Consider the following 21164-nt stretch of genomic DNA (forward strand, 5'->3'; position numbering starts at 1 on the left):
TTGCCAATGGTTAGAATTCATGGATCCAGGAACCAATGGGAAGCTGTAGGAGCCCATTCACCATTACTCCCAATTACCCACCTGAAGGATTGTGATTTTCTCTGCAACATTAGGCATTCATAGTCCAAGTCCTTGATCCCAGAAGGGAGCTTTTCCCCCAAGCAATGCAGTAAGAGTTCCACTAAACTTAAAGCTATAGTTGACATCTAGTCACTTTGGGATCATGATGATAGTAATCTAGGTAGCCTAAAAAGCAGTTACAATACCAGCAAGGTTAATTGACCCTGATTGTCATGAGGAAGTAGAACTGCTGCTACATATTAGGAGCAGGGAGAAATATGTTTGTTTGGCACTCAGGGTCTCTCTTGGTATTCATGGGTCTAGCAGTGAGTTAGCAAGTACAGCAGCTACTTCCTGAGAAGGGCATAATGCTCAGAACTCAGACTCTACAGGGACCCAAAATTTGGGGCAACCATGTGAGCCACTTAATTGAGTAGAAGTGCTAGCTAAGAGGAGAGGTGTCTAAAATGGATAGTGGAAGATTATCAGCTATCATTTCAAAACCAACAGCAGTGTGGGAACTGTAATTTATCCCACTAGCTCTCCCATTAACTGTGACAAGGCTGTGCTTGGATGCAATAAACTTAATGGCAGGAAGCAGATAAATCTGAACAGTGCAAGAGGTGAACTGCAGTGAATGTTCCCAGACCGCTTCGTAATGCTGGCTGACCCACCCCCCAGCTACTGAAATATTGGCTGCTAAAAGCTCACAGCCAGTGGTCAAAGACAGGTGAGGCCAAATCCGTGCTACAATTTGTATTCCAGACCATCTCCAGCGTCCGGGCTGGTACTGGCTTCTAGCCAAGATGACTACCTTGTTTTGCTTTCTTCCCTGCCTAACCTGCTTCCTTCACTCTCTTTCTTCTGAGATCCTCCCTTAATAAATCACGTTTTACAAGAATCCAATTTCAGGTTCTGCTTCTAAGGAACTCAATTTAACACAAAGGAGATCTCTCGAGTATGGAAATAGGGAAAATAATAAAAAGAATTTCAGGTGGCGGATCAAAATGAAAGCCAAAATATTTGGAGACAAATGTTTTTTCATTGTCCTTTAAATTATTTTGGTTTGTTGTCAGTTTATCTCATGTAAAATGCATTAATATTTATCTTGTAAATTTGCCATGAGGATTAAAGAAACAGTATTATAAGAGAGGCACCTGAGATAATTTCCATCACATGTAGGCATTCAATGAAGGGTTGCTTGTATTGCTAATACTACTAGTATCCTTTTAAATAGTTCAAAAATAAAAATAAGCTTGCTGGTGACCAGTAAAATCAGGAAAGCTGGAGTTGCATGGCTGAAAGGCTTGCTGAGAGTGGGTCTGCCCTGCTCTGCATGCAGAGAGCTTTTCTAACATTATTTTCCTCAGATGTGAAATGAGTTCCAGCTCACTAACTGTGGAGCCCCTGAGGTGACTGGCATCCCAGGCGAAGAGTAAAGGAAAGAGCTGTGGGAATGACTGCTGTGGCTCTGTAGTCGTTGTGTTTTATACTTTTTTTTGCTTTTGATGTAATGGAGCAAGCAGGAGAGAAAAATAAAGCCAAATGCATTGTGTTGGGAAGTTTCTTTCTGTTTTAGATTGCCCAGCTTGGAGGAAATATGGTGCAGATCTTTTAAAAATTGCACAGCATCCTACTATACAGAGAATAAATTACTATAGATAACAACAGGTAAAATAGATAAGTAATATACTAACACTTTTACTGCTGTTAATGAAAAACTGTTCACCAGCCCTATTGTCTTTTGAAGTTTCCAAAGCTGTTGTGTTAGAACAATTAAACCCAACAGGTGAAAAGCTGTGGACTTGAGAAAATATGGATTTAAAAAAATAGAAAGATTAAAATCCTCGAGGACAGGCAGAGAAAATGTACACAGTTTATGAAATAAGATTACTATAAAATGCTTTTGTCATTCAAGAAGCATGACCCAATGTGAGCCAAATTACATACAACAAAAATTAACATCATAGCAAAGTTCCTGGATAATTTTGTGGCAGGCACTCTTGCTTGTTTGTTCACTAGCTATTTCCAACCCCATCCTCCCATGCTGTCTTCTACCAAACAAGCAATGCCCAATACATTCCTGCCCTCTTACGATGACAAGGAATGGTCACATGAAACTTAAGACACTAAATATAAGAGAATGCATCGGTAATTTTCTGGGATTTTCTTTCCCTTTCTGATAAAAGAGTCATGCCTATAAGGAATGTTTTCTTTTGCCACACTCCCTTTCAGTTTTGACACTGGTCTGGCTGTAAGCTATGGCATCCATTTTGAATCCTTGAGAGGACATCAACCAACAAGCCAAGAATGGCCAAGCAGAACAACAGGAAACGTCCGGGTCCTTTATCATACATAAAGCCATGAAAAGACCTCAGTAACAGCCTCTTTTGAACGTCCTAAATGATGGAATACATGTCTGCACATTTTCAGCCATGTCTAGCAGTCCACCGTGTGGCTCATAGCAGAAGATATTCCATAGAGATACAAATCATTCCTTGCATTGGCGTGAAAGATATTAAAAATCAATCCAGGCTATTACTAAAGAAGAGATTGATTCCGTTTTTACACAGAAGGCAAAAGCAAGGCTTTCAGGATGACAGGTGTTACCAAGGAATACTCAGACACAAGGCATGTGGGTGGTTGGCTGAGTTCACAGGTATAGAGCCAACTGCAGCAGAGCCAGGCTGGCAAACATTTGGCCAAGTAGACATGGTAGTTAATATTAGGGGATCCAAGGCAAAGACCTAGGTAGGGGTCAAAGCCAAGACAGGATCTCCAAGAGAGGAACTGGCCTCAAGACAACAGGTTTTTGTGGCAGGGGTGGAGCCAAGTTTGGAGGCGGCAGCTGAGATTTTTCAAAGTGAAGTGATTTCTGCCAAAAAATCTTGTGGTACCAAGGTGCCTTTTACAGAGTGGCCCAGGACTTCCCACGCAGCCTTATTTTTAAAAATGTTATCTGAGAGGAACAGAATATCTATAAAATTTATAGAATTGGGTCAGATATCCCATCTCTGTTACCTAATAAGCTTTTGAGTTCTTGCCATATGTTACAGTAACTATGTGTTTGTGTATCTCATAAGCAAGAATTAGATTCTCTGAGGACAGAAATCATGCTTTATTCATCTTTGCACTCTCATTGACTAGCAGAATACTTAGTAGTACTTGATTCATAATTTGTTTGAGGAAGGACAATAAAAATAACAGTATTTATTGAGTACTTATAAGGTACCAGGCATCGAGAAACATGTTTTATACACAATAACTCATTTATTTCATAGAAATAGTCACAACCGTTATCCCCATTTGACCAATAAAGAAACTAGGATTTATAGAAGTTAAGTACATTTTCCCACATTACACAACTAGGAAAAGTTAGACTGCATCTGAAACCAGGTCATCTCCCTCCAGAGAATAGTGCTCTTCTGTATAAATGGAAGGAAAGCGAGCACAGTAATTATTTAAGACACTACTGGGGAATAAGGTATTTTTCTCTTCTTTCTCTTGCAAAGAAAAGGTGGGCTTTGATTTCTAGAACTTAGTTCTTCTCTTGCTCCTAAGAATAATTGTTAGAAGAATGTTTTCAAGAGTCTAGACATAAAGGCAATGAAGGTAAGTAGTCCCAAGAGCTGGAAAGAGCAAAAGTTGGGCATCTTATGTGAAGGGCTTTGGGTGCTGCCTGCAGCATCAGTGTAGCACGTGGACTGAAGGAGCAGCAATGTAGATGGACACCAGGATCCATGGACCAAAATCATCTCTAGACATTCTGGCCCCTTGTGAACCCATGTATCTTGCTGATCACAATGTATGGGGAAAGAATCCTGAGTGATGACTAGTACAGAACTCCCTGTCCATTCCTACATGGAGCACCCAAGAGCCACTTTTAATCTGCTTTAGAAACATCAAGGTGAATGATGTTCCCTGAAGTAGTTGGTTGCATATCACATTTAAGCCTCCAGCAGAAAGGAGGGAAGGAGAGAGGAAAAGACTCTTATGCAGGATGGGCAGGCAGCTACTTAATGTCCAACTTAGGCTTTGGGTCTGCTTCAGCTCTCATAAGCTCTCAGCACCAATGCCTTTTGGGAGGGGCATGTACAATTTCATCTCCAGAAATTCTTCATGGAAATATAAAAAATATTCCCTGAAAAAAGTCAGCTTGTAACTGAGTAGCTGAAGCAGGAAACATTGGCCTTGGAAAATGCTGAAGCAAGCACAAATTTAGGGGAAGAAAAAGAAAAACGGGAAGGGGCATTTATAAATGTATGAAAAGGGAAATTCCATAATTAGAGGAAGAGCCCTGAAAGTTGTGATTAAGAAAATCTACAAAGCTGTGGCCCAAATTTTTATTATTTGGTTTTCTGTGTAGTTAGAAAGAGGCGGCATCCTTAGTAAGGATGATTGGTTTATTTGTGTTATTTTGTAGTAGATTTTCTAATATTATTTTAAATAAAACATTGTATAACTGTATCATAAGGCCTGCTATTTAAAGCACCAGGCACTGAGAGAGGCAAATCTTCAGTCTTCGGGCTCCAGTTGTAGCCTCTGGGTTTCACATGAAGCCTCCTGAGTTCTAGAAGTCCGGAGTTGGATTATTGATTCAATCGATTCAATAATGTTTATGCTCTGACAACAAGCTACACGCTTCTCTGAGATCATAGTTATTTCCATCAGACCATAGGAATTAAGATGACCCCTTGGGTACAAATGACTCCTTTTCTGAGCAAAGTTTCTGGCACTACAGGAATAATGTATTAGAGTCACTCTTTATTTTTCTTCAACTTTTATTTTAAGTTCAGGGGTACATGTACAGGATGTGCAGATTTGCTACATAGGTAAATATGTGCCATGGTGGTTTGCTGCACAGATCATCCCATCACCTAGGTGTTAAGCCCAGTACAAGATTCTGTTAAGCCACAGAATCTTGGGACATTGGAGGGCAACCTTTCTGCCAGATGATCCACAAGCATTGTGCATTTGACAGATGTCAAAGGAAGGTACACATGAGAGGGCATGTGAACCTGGCTCCTCACCAAAGGTGAGAACAGTTGCACTCACAAATAAGACCAGTTGCACTGTGGCATGGGTTAGTTCTGGGACCCTCATGAGCAGAGTTACCTAGTAGCTTCTCCCTGCTGACCCTGCTCTAAACCTTCCCCTCAATCTCTAGGCCCCGCACATGTTCCTGAAGTCACAGACCACCCAGCTCTTGTCCCCTTTTAAGCTAAGATGACCCTCGTTAGTCTCCACCCATTTGGTACTCTAAGTTTCCCTATTCTCTTTCCACTGACCTGTAATAACAATTCCCCAGAGCCTTCTCTTCTGACAAAATCTATCTCTAGCAAATCAACACCTTTGGGTTTCACTACTCTACCCTCTTTTGGACTAGTCAAGCTTACACAGGGTTTTCATATAAAAAGGATCTTAAATTTCATATAATTAATTACATAAAAAATACAAAAGAAGCAACTAATTCTTTCACAGCCTAACTTTGTTATTTAAGAATCAAAAAATAAGCAATACTCCTAGTATTTACTTTATTTGCTATGTAAAAGGGTCTATTACTTCACTCCTGATGCAATGTTCTAAGGCATAATTTATCAGCAATTAAATGAGATAATGAATTATTAGAAAAATAAAATTGAGCAAAGAGTTCTCAAATCTTAGTTGAGTAGATTTGTGCACATAAATAAAATATCCTTAGCTGAAAATTTCTGCACAACATCTTATTCTGTTTATAATTTTGTAAATCCCTTCCAGGCGATAATTATTCAAGGACTGATACATTTATACACTGTGTCAGTTTATATAGACTATTAAATGTTTATATTACTTTTATACAAAATTTAAAACACTGGGTCTCAGAGAAAGTATCAGCATGGGCAATAGCTGCCAGCACGAGCAAGCCACCAAAAGAATGTTTGCCTTGCTCAGCTGTTAAATTGCGTTTTTAAGTTTTAGAAACATCAGTTGCTAATTCCCTAATTATGTGGTAATCGTGGGCCACCCATAAGCGTTCATTAAGTAGTTTCAAGTCATATTGCAGAATCTGTGACTTTGCTCAGCAGGTTGTTCTAAAGCCAGAATTCAGACAGATTCTTAGGATTAAGCTCAGGCAATTACCAAAGTTCCACAAATTAAAATGTCATGATACAAGGATTCTGATGAACCAGGGAAAAAAATGTGATTTTTCCAACTTAGATATTAATTGAACTAACTTTAGAAGGAAAGTTTTGACATGATGAGTAGAACTTGGATAAGTCAGTGCTCACGGTCAGAGTCACTGTTATTCACTTCTAGAGACTTGTAGGATCATAATGAGTCATTATACAGATGAGCCTTCAGTTGTTGTCCTTGAGACAAAGCTCAACTAGAAAGAAAGCAAGAGCAAGCTAAAGAAAAAGATCCAAAATAAAATGCTGGTCAATAAGAGAAAGACTAAAAGGAGAAAAATATAAGCATTGGCCTAAAGAATGCGTAGAGGCTGGTAGGCCAACAAGAAAGCAGAAAGAGAGAATTTTCTGGGGATGAAAACAAAATCTTTTGTATCTGAGTTCCTCCAGGAATTGCTTTACACAATCATTCACAACACACTGCTGGATAGTCCATGAAGGCAGGAATTGGGTGTTAGTCCTCACATTATCTGACATATTTTTTGTTTCATGGTAGATATGCAACAAATAGTAATTAATGAATGATTGAAAATGATCAAAAGAAAGAATGGAATGAAGTAAGCCAACAACACTTCACCATGCAAACTCTAGTCCTGTCCCATATGGGAAATCTCCAAATCCAGAAGAGATGGAGAAGAGGGAAATAACCACTAAGAGGGTCCACTTAATTAATTAACTCAAGGAAAGAGCATTTATTGAAGTCCTACTCAGTATGTGTGCTAATACCACAAGCAAGAAGAGCCAAGGATGGTATGTGCAAGGTGATCACAGGACTCTAAGTTGTACCAGCTTAAAATTCTTTAATTGCACATAAATATTAGTAGTTCCAACTCATCTTTGCTGCTTTTTCTTTCATGCTTTTTACATAAGTCACTTAATCTGTTAGTGTAGTTTCTCACATCATTTGGATTGTATCAAAAATCCTAGAGCTTCTTTACCTACTTAGTAATATCTAAAAAGATAATATTTCCATTAATACGTGATAGTCTTGACAGAACACTACATAAAAATTTCTCAGGATACATGACATTTTAAATCCTATAAATTAATGTTTCTGACACAGAGAAAAAGCTCAGATCATAATTGATAATTAATTGATTAATAGTAATATACCTCACAGGGTTGCTGTGAGGAATAAATATCAATGCACATAAATAATGTCAACAGTGTCTAATATTCAATAGGTACTTAATGCTAATTATTTTTCCAGAGTGGTCCAAATAAACCACTGCTACTAAGGAGTCATCAAGAATATCACCTTGTTTTTACTGAACTATTATTCTATTATCAGAGTTTGATTCAGTGAACCAGACATGGATAATGTATACTGCTAGAAAGGTCTGTAAACACTACCCATCCTGAGATAGTGAACCACTGTAAGCACCAATATACTTGAGGTAAACAAGTCATCGTCTTCCAGTGTCAATCCTTGCAGTCTCATGACACTTTAATCAAATGATGTTATAGAAATGATATAAACCTTTTTAAAATACAAGTCAAAGCTGAATTGCAGCTATTTAACTCTGCATAAAAAAACCTTTTCTAGATGAAGATCAAATGTTCGATAAACGATAAATTGTAAAACCTACTAACCAAATGTTGAAAATTCAAAAGGCCAGATTATATAATAATAGGATATGTTTAGTCTTATTACATAATATATTTAGTCTTCATGTTTGTTATCATGACATTTCAAAACTTAAAGTTGGGAGTTTTTGCATACAGTATAACACTTTTGAAAACTGTGAAAGCCAAAACAGCAAAAGGCAGAGTTATTGCATTACTAGCTTTGGACTAGAGACTGCATTTCTCTGACACTTAGTTATCTAAAAACAGACATAATTATTATTATTATTATTATTTTTTGCTCACTTTACAAATTTTGGGGTACAATTAATTAAAATAATATATGTGACATGCCTGTGTAAAATGCAAAATAACATTTTATTCCTCATTACTGAAAAATTTTGGAAAAATTATTTACTTTCTTTAAAGCTTAGCCATTGTTACTTCACGCTAAACAAATTACAAAATCACCGTATAGCTCATACCTCTCAGTACCCAGTTGACATCATTAGATTTGAGATATACTTTGTTCTCAGCAGCAAAATATTTCCAAAATCTCTCAGAGTGAGTCCTCAGGTTTTGCCACAAACATACTATTTTTATTTCATTTATCTTGAAATATTAGAATGCTTATAAATACAATCATACTAACCAGAAATATGCATGTACATGCATAGATGGGGGTTTTATGTTTAATTTGAGTTCTTAGAAAGGAAATGCCAAATTATAGTATGTGCTGTAATTATTTTCCTTCTTTGCACCTATTTATCTCTAAAACAGTAATTTTAAATTTGGAGAAGGAAAAGGAATTAAAATTATGGAACTTACAGTAGAATATTCTAACATGTATACTCACACAGTTTGAGGATAAGGTCAAGAAAAAAATCGCTGTCTGAAATGTAATCTCATAAGAATAAATTAGCAAAAATAAGGAGCCTTAATTATGTGCATCATTGACCCACTCTAAGAGAATTTGGAAATATTTTGCTGCTAAGAGCAAAGTATATCTCAAATCTAATCATGTCAACTGTGTACTGAGAGGTATGAGCTATATGGTGATTTTGCAATTTGTTTAGCACTAAGAAACAATGGCTAATTCTTAAAGAAAGTAAACATTTTTTTAAATTTTCCAGTAATGAGGAATAAACTTATGTATCTAGATAGAGATATTCTAAGAGCAGAATTTCTTAGAGAGTATTAAAAAGAGAACAACTACATCAGAGTGTATTGGTAAGATTTCTGGACCTGTTCTCAAATGAACTGATAAATTTGAATATTCATGGGCAACATGGCTGTCAGGATAACCTTTATTCATCTTTGGCTCAGAAAAATCTTTTTGGTAATCTAACGTGATCAAAAGAATGAATAAGAAATCATTGTATATCTCATTCATTTTCTTTATTAAATATTGAAGAGAGAAAGAATGTTAATATTTGTATTTACCCTTAGGAACTGGATGAATTTCCCTTTTACACTCTAGGTCAATGATTCTCAAACTTCAGTGCATGTAAGAATAACCTAAAGAATTTCTAGTAAATACCTATTTCCAAGCCACAGTCATGCCTAGATTCTAGGTTTTCAGATTTCCGAATTGGCCTCTCTCGAGCTCTGTATTCTTGTTATCTCTAGGAGAGTTGGCAAATTCAGCCACCTGGAGCTGAAGCACCATAATCTAGAACAGCTAGAGACATTTTGCTTCACCATTAACCACCCTCTATAACGCCCACCTGAGCAGTCAGGTGGCCTTCTGCTTTTTGCCTCCTGGTTCATCACTACCTTCAACAACCTTGATTAATATTGCACTTCCTCAAATACCCAGAATTATATAAGGTAAACTAATTGACAAAAATAAAATGGAAATTCATTTTGATTTTTCTTTAACAGACAACTTTCTAAGTAAGTGCTGCTACGAAGTAAAAATATTTTAAGGCAACATTGCAATGACTTTTTCTGTGCAGTTGAAATTTTTGCAGGACATATGCCAATGTTTTATGAGACAGGGATAAAAGAGTGGGAAACTAATACAGAAGAGGCAAGTGATTGACAGGGTCTTTGAAATATTTTATTTATATTTAGGGCTTTCTTTCACATTTAAGGTTAAGTGCTTTAAGGTTTTAAAACTTAAAACAAAAAGAAAAGCCTCACCATTTCTTCAATCACAGTTCCTTGCTTCAATAAGATTGGCTGTGCATTGAAACCTTAATCAAATATCCAAGATACCGACTGCTCACTTTTTCCTCCCTGAGGGAGATTACTAAGTTACATCCAGTCAAGTTTACTGCTTACTTTGCAAGGGATATCGAAAATATATAGGGGGAAAAGTCATATCTGGTAGAGGGTATAGGAGTAACTGAATAATAACCTCTGCTTCTAGTCCCTGGGTCTTCTCTGTGGGATGCCTATGGGAATTACATACACTCTCATCCTAAGACATAAGACTAAGATGTAAATTACCCCAAATGACATAAATATCCCTTAAAAAATGTGGCAAGCATCCAAATCAGATCTCTACATATTGTTGAGTGGGGTGTATTGCACAACTTTAAGGGGTGCCATTCATGCAGACAATGGGCAATGGAGCTCCTTGGGCAATAATGCACTGGCAGCCCTGATCCAAGTGTAGTTGCTCCTTTAACTTATGTTTTGTCCTGGAGATACCAGAGGACATTCACACAATGAAGATGCTGCTGATGACAATGAAACTGAAGATAATGACCAAAATTTGTGAATACCTACAATAGGCTGATGACTTTGCCAACATTTTAAAGAAAGGACCAGATTGGTGGGCAGTTGGGAGGGACAGATCTGATTAAGTACCAAAGACCCTGAAGGACCTCTGCTAATAATCTTTATTGCTCTTTATTGCTGTAAAACAGAGAATACATGGAATGGGGCTAAATTATTAGAAAAAGGCAGTTGTATTGCTTTTTCTCAAAATGGGGCTATGGAACTATGCATAGAAAAATATACAAGTAAATATTGTAAACTAATCTAGTGTTAACATTTTGATTTTGGAATTTTTTCTACTTTTTTGTGAGTTTAAAGCACTGTCAGCATAGACACATAAGGGGAAGAAAGTTTTTCTCTTTTAGGTTTTAAACACTTAAGATATTTACTCATAAACAATAAATTGGGGGTGAGATTTGAATAAACAGATGCAAATCAAAGTACTAAAATTTTAGTTTTGTAAACGACCCTCCAAATCATCAGGCAATTCAAATGATGACAAACTAAGTTAATCATAATGAACGCAAACATTTTAAAACTTAATTGTTGCAAAAAATCTTGGTCTACTCCTTAGAAATAATAATTTCTGCCTTTGGTGAAACTCAGTGGCCACTAAGATTATCATAACCTAATAATCACATCTCTAGAAACTGATACTAGATTGTTTCCAACCTAGTAGAACATAATCATCAGTTTCTGATTTTCAGTCTCCAACCTCACCCCAATATGTAAAATTCTTTACCAGTAAGTGCCGTATATTAAAAGAACCTTGCTCTCCACTGCTTTTATCCTTTAACTAAAACTAATTTTTTACATCCTCCCGGTGTGATATTTTCAAATACTTTCTTTGAAATAAAAAATATTTAAGTACTTTCACTGAAATCCTCTCTCTTCACCACTCACACATTCTTATATAGAGACATTGAATCATCACGAGATCATTTTATTTAAAAATTGAGAATAATATAAAAAGGAATTACAATGAAAAACATTGACTACTTTAATGATAGCAATCATGAATTCCATTCCTGACATAATGACATCTGTTTTTAACATAAAACAAATCACTTTACCAATGCTTTCAAAAACTTGTTAACATTAGATCATTGTCAAAAGCCCCAATACCTGAATAATATATTTCTATATTACTCTGCAGAATCTATCACATTTAAAGGCTAATTATTAACTATAAAATCTGAATCTCAGTTTGTACATTTATAGAGGAGTAATTTTTTCCAAGCATCATCCTAGAATTTTTATGGGCAACTTAATAGAGAAATTGATATTGGATGAAGCCTGCAACCTCCTCAGGAATGCGAGGAAGTTTATTGCTGCACAACATTCCAGTTGAGCCCAACCTCGTTGAATGCATGCACTCAGCCTTTTCTGGTGTTAATATCTACACGAGTAACGATAAATGCTACACTGGTATTTCAAGGATAATAAACCGAAGTTAACTTTTAATCTTTGCTCAAATGCTTTGAACAGCATCGTTTTTCTTTTTCCTTAGCAAAGAAGTAGACATATTATTTTAGTCATCACACACTGGAAGAAAAGACCACGTACGTGTTAGAAATTTGGCCTTGAGAAGTTAGTCTATTTCCCCAAGCATAATGATCCTATTTTTAATTGACAGCTGTTAGCACAGTATCTTAGGTGGAAGAGTGTCTCTTGAAGTATGTAGGAGTTGCAAATAAGAGAGGATTGCTTTAGCTGGAGAAATGAGAGGTGTTTAGATGGTGAGTTAGGAACAAAGAGCAGGAGAAGGAAACAGCAATGACTTACCTGTAATACTTTGGTCAAATTGTTAAATAGAGCCTGGCCAGCACTCACTTTGTATTTGACGCCTCTGACTGTGCCATTTTTGCTTAAAATGTTGACTCTTCTTGTACCAAAACCCTTCTCACTGGCAGCCCTTGCTAACACAAGCAAGCTATCCTGGTCATTCTCATTCTCATCACCTTCTGATTCTATGTGCCCATTCTGCTGTCCATCAGAATCACTTAATCCATCTATCCCACAGATACTGGCACATTCAGAATCCAGAGAGCCTGACGGTTGCCCATCTTCATACACTTCCTTCAGAACTCGCCCACTGTGAGAGGACGCGATCCGAAACCGGACTTTCCGTGGTCTGTCACTTTCTGGCTTCATCTCCCTTTTCAGCATGGTCACCTCCACCCACATGAACAGCTTATAGCATTCTGGATCCGTTGTTATTGCACTAGTCCACTTGCAAGATGGCAATATCAGAGCCAATTCTAGTGACGGCAGCACTCCTGTGAAACTAACATAGAAGGAAAGAAGATTCCCAAGGACTTACAGTGCGTCTCTGCTATTAATAATGTATGTGTGTGTGCGCGCTATGGTTACCTTTAAACTAAAACCTGCAAAATGATCCCAGCCTTTAAATATTAAATAGCCATGGTGGACTCTTTAATAGGACAAGTGCAAGAAAGTGACATGCAGTGAATCCAAAAATATGTATGGGGCAAGAAAATGAAAGGCTTGAACTTTGAAGCCAATGGTGGGCATTGAAAAGGACCTGAGCAGTGGACATGTCTCCGCTATTCATTGTCCAAACCAGAGGTCAGAGGTAAAATGTGGAACCAAGTTTGTAGGATAAGAGAAGTCACGGTTTTCTCACAGCACTTATTTCTTCTTTCACTCACACTGCATCATCTTTCAAAAGGGAAGTGAACATGCTGCATGCCTGCACAGAGCTATCTATATTACTTCTTATTAAATCATCAATTAGATTTCATCTACATTGCATAAGATGAATATCCAACTTACATCTATCTTCATGTTCAAGTAGTTTTACATCTATCTTCATGTTCAAACTTGGTAATAAAAGTGCTATTTTTTAGCTTTTTTGAAAAGACAGAACTTTTGCTTTGTTGCTTTCCCCCTTCTGCTAGTAGAAAACGTTGTTCTCTTTGACAGAGGAAAGGTTTGAGAAAGAAAACATATGCAACAGTGAGGGAAGAATGGAAAAACCCTCCAGGCTAGCCAGATCAGCCAAAGCAATCCAGGTAATCAGCATTGATAAATATTATATCCAAATCACCCATGCATAGAGAAGGGTGCTCCTCATGCTGTGCTCAGCGTATTTTCTATCACTTTGGCAAGCATCTAAGGAACCTGTTACGATATAAGATCATATTGATATGTACACTATAGTGAGTGCCCCAAGCTGTCTGCACCTCCTGAGGGAGGATAAGCAGCTGACCTGCACAAAGTACTACACGTTTTTAATTTTTATAGTTTTAGTTTCATTATGAACTTAATTTACATTTATTTTAGAAAATTCAGAAAAATAATAGCATGAAGTTGAAAACAAAATCATGAAAAATCTCACTAGAGATGCTAATAATTTCGTGTATTTTCTTCCAGTATATACAGCAGAGATGCTCCATGGCTCACAAAACCAGATTGTCCAGACTCTTGCATTTAAGGGAAAAGGGAACAAGTGCCTAGCTTTTGACAATGATTGTGAGCAAAAGTGATGCATCATTTATGCACCAAGGCAGTTGAGACAGAGCCTGCCCTGTCTATGCTATTTTTCTTCCTGCCTCAACTGCTAGCTGCATGACCCCAGAGCAATCTGGAAGCACTATACTGAGCTTGTCAGAGTTACAGAGAAATTAATAACCACGACCACCCTGCATTAGATGATGTCATGGGAAAAAATAAGCCTTTATTGTGTTAAGCAATGAAGATTGAAATTTAAGAGTTGTTTGTTAGAGCAGATATCGTTACTGAATCTGATTAATATGCTCTCATATATAAAAGCATATTTCATTTATTTAGTATCTTAGTTTTTTCCAGTCAACCTTATAACGTGAATCATTTCCCATACCACTATTTCTGAGAAACATAAATTTAATGTGTGTATTAAGAAATCTCCTGATGGCCATGTTGTATTTTACTTTATTCTTTCTGGATTGCTAGATGTTCATTATTTAAAATGTTTAGTAAAATAATGCTATAACTAATATTCTTGCTTAAAAATCAGTGTACATATATATGGTTGTTTAACATAAATTTATTTGGGTAAAATTGATGAGGTAAGAATTTTTACAAATTTAAGTTCTTGATAAAAATTGCGATTTGCTTTTAAGACAAATTGTATGACTTACACTTCTACTAGTATATGAATGCCTGTTTTACTGCGCTGTTGCCAGTGCCAACACTGAATACAGGCATACCTCAAAGATATCGTGAGTTTAGTTCAAGACTGCTGCAATAAAGCAAATATTACAATAAACAGTCACATGAATTTGTTTCCCATTGCATATAAAGTTATGTTTACACTATACTATAGTCTATTAAATGTGCAGTACTATTATGTCTTTATAGAATGCACATATTTTTATTTAAAAATATTTTACTGCTAGAAAATGCTAACTATCTCCTTAGCCTTCAGAAAGTCATAATCTTTTTGTTTATAAGGGGTCTTCTCTCAATGTTGATGGCTGCTGACAGATCAGGGTGGTAGTTGCTGAAGGTTGGAGTGGCTGTGGCAATTTCTTAAAATAAGACAACAATAATCTTTCACAAAAGATTTCTCTGCTGTATGCAACGCTGTTTGATAGCATTTGATCCACAGTAGATCTTCTTTCAAAATTGGAGTTGATTCTCTTAAACCCTGCCGCCACTTTATCTACTAAGATTTTGTAATATTCCAAATTCTTTGTTTCCATTTTAACAATGTTCACAGCATCTTCACCAGGAATAGATTTCATCTCAAGAAACCATTTGCTCATCCATAGGAAGCAACTTCTTATCCCTTCAAGTATTATCATGAGATGGCAGCAATTCAGTCTCATCTTCAGGCTTCACTTGTAATTCTTTTTATCTTGTATTTCCACCACATGGAAGTCACTTCCTCCACTGAAGTCTTGAACCCCTTGAGTTATCCAGAAGGGTTTAAATCAACTTCCAAACTCCTGTTAATGGTGATATTTTGTCCTCCTTCAATAAATCACAAATGTTCATAATGGCATCCAGAATAGCAAATCCTTTCCAAAAGGTTTTTAATTTACTTTGCACAAAGCCACCAGAAGAATCACTATCTATGGCAGCTATAGCTTTACAAAATGTACTTCTACAATAATAAGACTTGAAAGCTCAAATTAGGCTGGGTGCAGCGGCTCACACTTGTAATCCCAGCGTTTTGGAAGGTCAAGGCATGCAGATTACTTGAACTCAGGAGATAGAGACCAGCCTGAGCAACATGGCAAAACCCAAAATCCCCTCTCTACAAAACAAGACCAAAACAATTAGCCAGGTGTCGTGGCTTATGCCTATAATCCCAGCTACTTGGGAACTGAGGCAGGAGGATCACTTGAGCCCAGGCAGTCAAGGCTGCGGTGAGCCAAGATCATGTCACTGCATTTCAGTCTGCATGATAACATGAGACCCTGTTTCCAAAAAAAAAAAAAAAAAAGGAGAAAGTTAAAATTATTTCTTGATTCATGAGCTGCAGAATAGATGTTGTGTTAGGAGGCATGCAAATATTGATACCCTTGTGTATCTCCATCAGAGATCTTGGTTGACCAGGTTCATTGTAAATGAGCAGTAATATTTTTAAAGAAATCTTTTTTTTTTCCTGAGAGGTAGGTTCCAACAATGGACTTAAAATATTTAGTAAACCATGCTGTAAACAGATGTGCTGTCATCCAGGCTTTGTTGTTCCATTTATAAGGCATGGGAAGGGTAGAATTCGCATAATTCTTAAGGGTCCTATGATTTTCCAAATAATAATTGAGCATTGGCTTCAAGTTAAAGTCATTAGATTCTAACAAGAGAGTCAGTCTGTCCTGTGAAGCTTCTCCTCCCTGGCTATGAAAGTTCTAGATGGTATTGTCTTCCAATAGATGGCTGTTTTATTCACATTGAAAATCTGTTGATCAGTATAGCCATTTTCATCAACAATCTTAACTAGATCTTCTGGATAACTTGCTGCAGCTTCTACATTAGCACTTGCTGTTTCACCTTGCACTTTTATGTTATGAAGATAGCTTCTTAAGCCTACAAACTAACGCACTGCCGGCTTCAAACTTTTCTTCTGCAGCTTCCTCACCTCTCTCAGCCTTCATAGAGATGAAGAGCGAGGGCCTTGCTCTGGATTAGGTTTTGGTTTAATGGAATGTTGTGTCTGGTTTGATCTTCTATCCAAACCACTCAAACTTTCTTCATATCAGCAATTAGGTTGTTTTGCTTTCTTATCATTCACTATTCACTAGAGTAGCACTTTTAATTTCCTGAAGGAAATTTTCTTTTGCATTCTCAAATTGGCTGTTTGGTGCAAGACACTGCACTTTCAGCCTATCTCATCTTACATCCTGTCTTCTTCACTAAGCCTAATCATTTCTAGGTTTGAATTTAAAATGAGATACATGTGACTCTTTGTTTCACTTGAACAGTTAGAGGCCACTGTAGGGCTTTTAGCCTAATTTCAATATTGTTGGGTCTCAGAGAATAGAGAGACCTGAGGAGAGGGAAAAAGACTTGGGAATTGCTGGTCAGTGGAGCAGTCAGAACACACATAATATTTATCATTAAATTTGCTATCATATGGCTGCACTTTGTGCTGGCCCAAAACAATAATATTAACATCAAAGATCACTGAACACAGATCACCATAATGGACATAATAATAATGAAGTTGGAAATACTGAAAGGATTACCAAAATGTGACACAAAGACATGAAGAGATCACATGCTGTTGAAAAATATGGCACCAATAAACAATGAACACAGGGTTGCCACAAACTTTCAATTTTTAAAAAGTGAAATATATATGAAGCACAACAAAGCAAAGTGCAATAAAAGGAGGTATGCCCACATTACCAATTTTCAATTCTTTTTATTTTGCCAAATTGAAGAGCAGTATTTCATTGATGTTATAGTTTCCCAACTTTGAACACTATTGATGACTTTCATTCTAAATATTGTTTTCATAAAGAACTCACAATGAAGAGAAAAAGAGAAAAAAAGGAGAATCTCTCCCTCACAAATAAATTGGGAAGTAAAATGATAGAGAAATCTATGTAACACAGAAAGAAAGACAGACAGAGAGAGAGAGAGAGAGAAGATAGGTTAATATTATTACCAAAGGAAGATATAACACACATACCTAAATGACAGTGTAAGTGGCTTTATCTTAGTAATGTAAAAGAGTATATAATCTTCTACAAAGTGTATAACAAGAGAACCTAAATGAGGAAACACTTATTGGGACAAAAGAAAAATAATGTAATTGTTTTTCCAAATGTCCAGATCTTTCAGAATATACAGCAGTATATTCTGAAAGGGGGATATCCTGGATATTGGCCTAATAAGGAAAAAAGTTAAAATTCTATGTTTGTCTCAATTTTTTTGTCTTAAGCCCCTATTTAATCTGCTCCAGTTCCACCTTTATAGTCTTTTGAGTTGGAAACAGTGTGTTTTATCACAGGCAAGATTTTGGAGTTAAAAACACCTAGGTTCATCTCCCAGCATACCTTAGTGAGAATGCTCTTTCTACCAGTTAAATTTTCCATTTTCCCGCTAAAATAATGGATACAATAATATACCTCAGAGATTGTGCTTGCAAAGTATCTGGAACATATAATCACTTAATTGTAATAACTCAATTAGCATGTACATATACTATGGCATGTACATATACTATATAATATGTGTCCTCGGGATAAAAATAACTAATTTTAGGCTGACTATGGTAAGACAAAGGCTTGCCACATGATCCAAGCTCACAGTCACAGATACAAGGGATAATAGATAAACAATACAAAGAAATCAGAAAAACAATTCAAGATATGAATGATAAATTTACCAAAATGATCAATTTTTTTTAAAGAACCATATAGAAAATCGGGAACTGAAGAATTTACTGAAGGAAAAAGAAAATTCATTTGAAATATTTCACAATAGAATAAATAAAACAGAAGGACAAAACCTCAGAACGTGAAGACGAGTCTTTTGAAATAATTCAATCAGATGAAAGTAAAGAAAAAAGAATTCAAAAGAATAAATGATGTCTATGTGACTTATGAAACACCAAAAAGTGAGCAAATATTGGAATTTTGGGTGTCCCAGACACAAAGAATAAAATGAAAGGGAGAGAAAACCTTCTTAACTAAATAATAGCTAAAAACTTTCGAAGTCTAGCAAAAGATTAAACATCCAAATACGAAAAGCTCAGTTATCCCCAAATAGACACAATTCAAAAAGTCTTCTCCACAGCACATTATAGACAAACTGTGAAAAGTCAAAAACAATGAGATAATTCTAAAAACAGTGAGAAAAAAGCAACTAAACACTTATAAGCAAACCTCCATCAGACTAACAGCATAAACCTTACAAGCCAGAAGAGAATAGGACGATACATCCAGAGTGCTGAAAGATAAAACACTGCCAGTCAAGGATACTATACACACCAGAGTTATTCCTCATAACTGAAGGAGAAATAGTCTTTCCCCGGGAAGCAAAAACTGGGAATTCATTACCACTTGACCAGTCCTACAAGATGTGGAATTCATTACCAATAGACCAGCCCCACAAGAACTACTTAAGGGAGTCCTACATCTGAAAGCAAAAGGATGAGATCTACTGTTATGTAAGCACACAAATATATATAACACCCACTGGTAGAACAAACACGTAAATAAAAAAGAGGAAGGTCTCAAATGTTAACTACAGAAAACCACCAAACCACAATTATAAACAATGAGAGAAATAAAAGAACAAAAGATATATTGTTTATAGCCTGAATCAATTAATAAAATGACAGGAATAAGTTCTTACATGTCAATAATTACCTCGAGTGTAAATGAATTAAAGTTTTGACTAAAAAGATATAGATCACCTGGATGGTTAAAACCACATGTTCCTACAAGAAACTCATCTCACTTGTAAAGAAACACAAAGACTGAAAGTAAAGCAATGGAAAAACAGATGGCAAGCAAACTGAAATGAAAAGTGAGCAGGAATACCTATACCTATATGAGTTAAAACAGATTTTATGTCCAAAACAGTAAAAATAAACAAAGAAGATCATTATATAATGATAAAGAGATCAATTCAGTAAGAGGATATAACAATCCTAAACATATGCACCCAACATTGGAGCACCAAGATATATAAAGTTGATATTATTAGATATAAAGGGAAAGATAAACTCTGATACAATAGTATCTGGGAACTTCAACACCCTACTCAGCATTAGACAGCTCATCTAGAGAGAAAATTAGCCAAGAAACATTGCATTTAAACTTCACATTAAACAAAAGAGACCTATAGGCATTTACAAAACATTTTATCCAACTGCTACAGAATACACATTTTTCTCATCAGTACATAGAACATTCTCCAGGATAGACCATGTATTTGAACATAGAACAAGTCTCAAAAAAATTTTGAAAATCAAAATCATATTGAGTATCTCAGATCATAGTGGAATAAAACTAAAAATAACAAGAGGATCTTTGGAAACAGTACAAATACATGAAAATTAATATGACCATTAGGTCAAGGAAGAAATTAAGACAGAAATTCAAAAATTTCTTGAAATAAATGAAAATTCATACACAACATACCAAAACCTATGGGATAAAGCAAAAGCAGTGTTTAGAGATGAATTTATAGTAATAAATGCCTACTTCAAAGTGTAAAAGTTTTCAAATGAACAATTTAACAATGAACCTCAAAAAAACAGAAAAGCAAGAACAAACTAACCCAATATTAGTAGAGGGATAAAACTAATAAAGATCAGAGTAGAAATAAACAAAAATAATGCTTAAAAATTACAAAGAATCAACGAAACACAAATTGGTTTTTGGAAAAGATAAATGAAAGCCAAGCACCATGGCTCATGCCTGTAATCCTAGCATTTTGGGAGGCTGAGATAAGAGGATTCTTGAGCCCAGGAATTCAAATCCAGCCTGGGAAACATAATGAGACCCTGTCTCTACAAAAAAATTAAAAATTAGACAAGTATGGTAGCATACACCTGTAGTCCTAGCCACTCTGGGGTCTGAGGTGAGAAGATCACTTGAGCCCAGGAGTTCAAGGTTGCAATGAGCTATGATCACCACCACTGCACTCCAGCCTGGATGAGAGCAAGACCCTGTCTCAAAAAGAAACAAAAAAAGAAACAGATAAACAAAATTAATAAAGCACTATCTAGACTAACAAAAAAAACATGAGAGAAGGCCCTAATAAACAAAATCAGAAATGATAAAGGAAACATTACAACTGGTGCCACAGAAATATAAAGATTTTCAGAAACTATTATGAACAACTATTCACTAACAAACTGGAACACCTAGAGGAAATGTGTACATCTCTGGATCTACACAACCTACCAAGATTGAATCAGGAAGAAACAGAAACCCTGAACAGACCAATGGTAGGTAATGGATTGAATAAGTAATAAAAAGTCTCCCAACAAAGAAAAATCTGGGACTCACTGGCTTCACTGCCAAATTCTACCAAACTTACAAAGAAGAAACATCACTTCTCTCACACAATTTCAAAAAAAAAGTGAAGGGAGGAAATTCTCCCTAAGTTGTTCTATGAGGCCAGCATTACCCTGATACTAAAACTAGGTAAAAATGAAACAAAAAAGAAAAC

The 21164-nt window shown here is 36.1% G+C and overlaps 1 protein-coding gene across 3 annotated transcripts in view; it reads right to left on the reverse strand.

Annotated features, from left to right (window-relative positions):
- The window catches only part of GRXCR1 (glutaredoxin and cysteine rich domain containing 1), a 360439-nt gene that overhangs the window by 117838 nt on the left and 221437 nt on the right, over positions 1 to 21164 (reverse strand). Inside the window, exon 1 of one of the 3 annotated variants that reach the window (XM_017958666.3) lies at positions 12309 to 15006. The exons of the other annotated variants lie outside the window; for them this stretch is intronic. Within the exon in view, the coding sequence (XP_017814155.1) occupies positions 12309 to 12710 (402 nt within the window). The 5' untranslated portion in view covers positions 12711 to 15006. Of the gene's footprint in view, positions 1 to 12308; positions 15007 to 21164 lie in introns of those variants that run through there. 3 annotated transcript variants of the gene reach the window in all.

The sequence above is a fragment of the Papio anubis genome, chromosome 3, assembly GCF_008728515.1.
Source record: "Papio anubis isolate 15944 chromosome 3, Panubis1.0, whole genome shotgun sequence".
Lineage (NCBI taxonomy): Eukaryota > Metazoa > Chordata > Mammalia > Primates > Cercopithecidae > Papio > Papio anubis.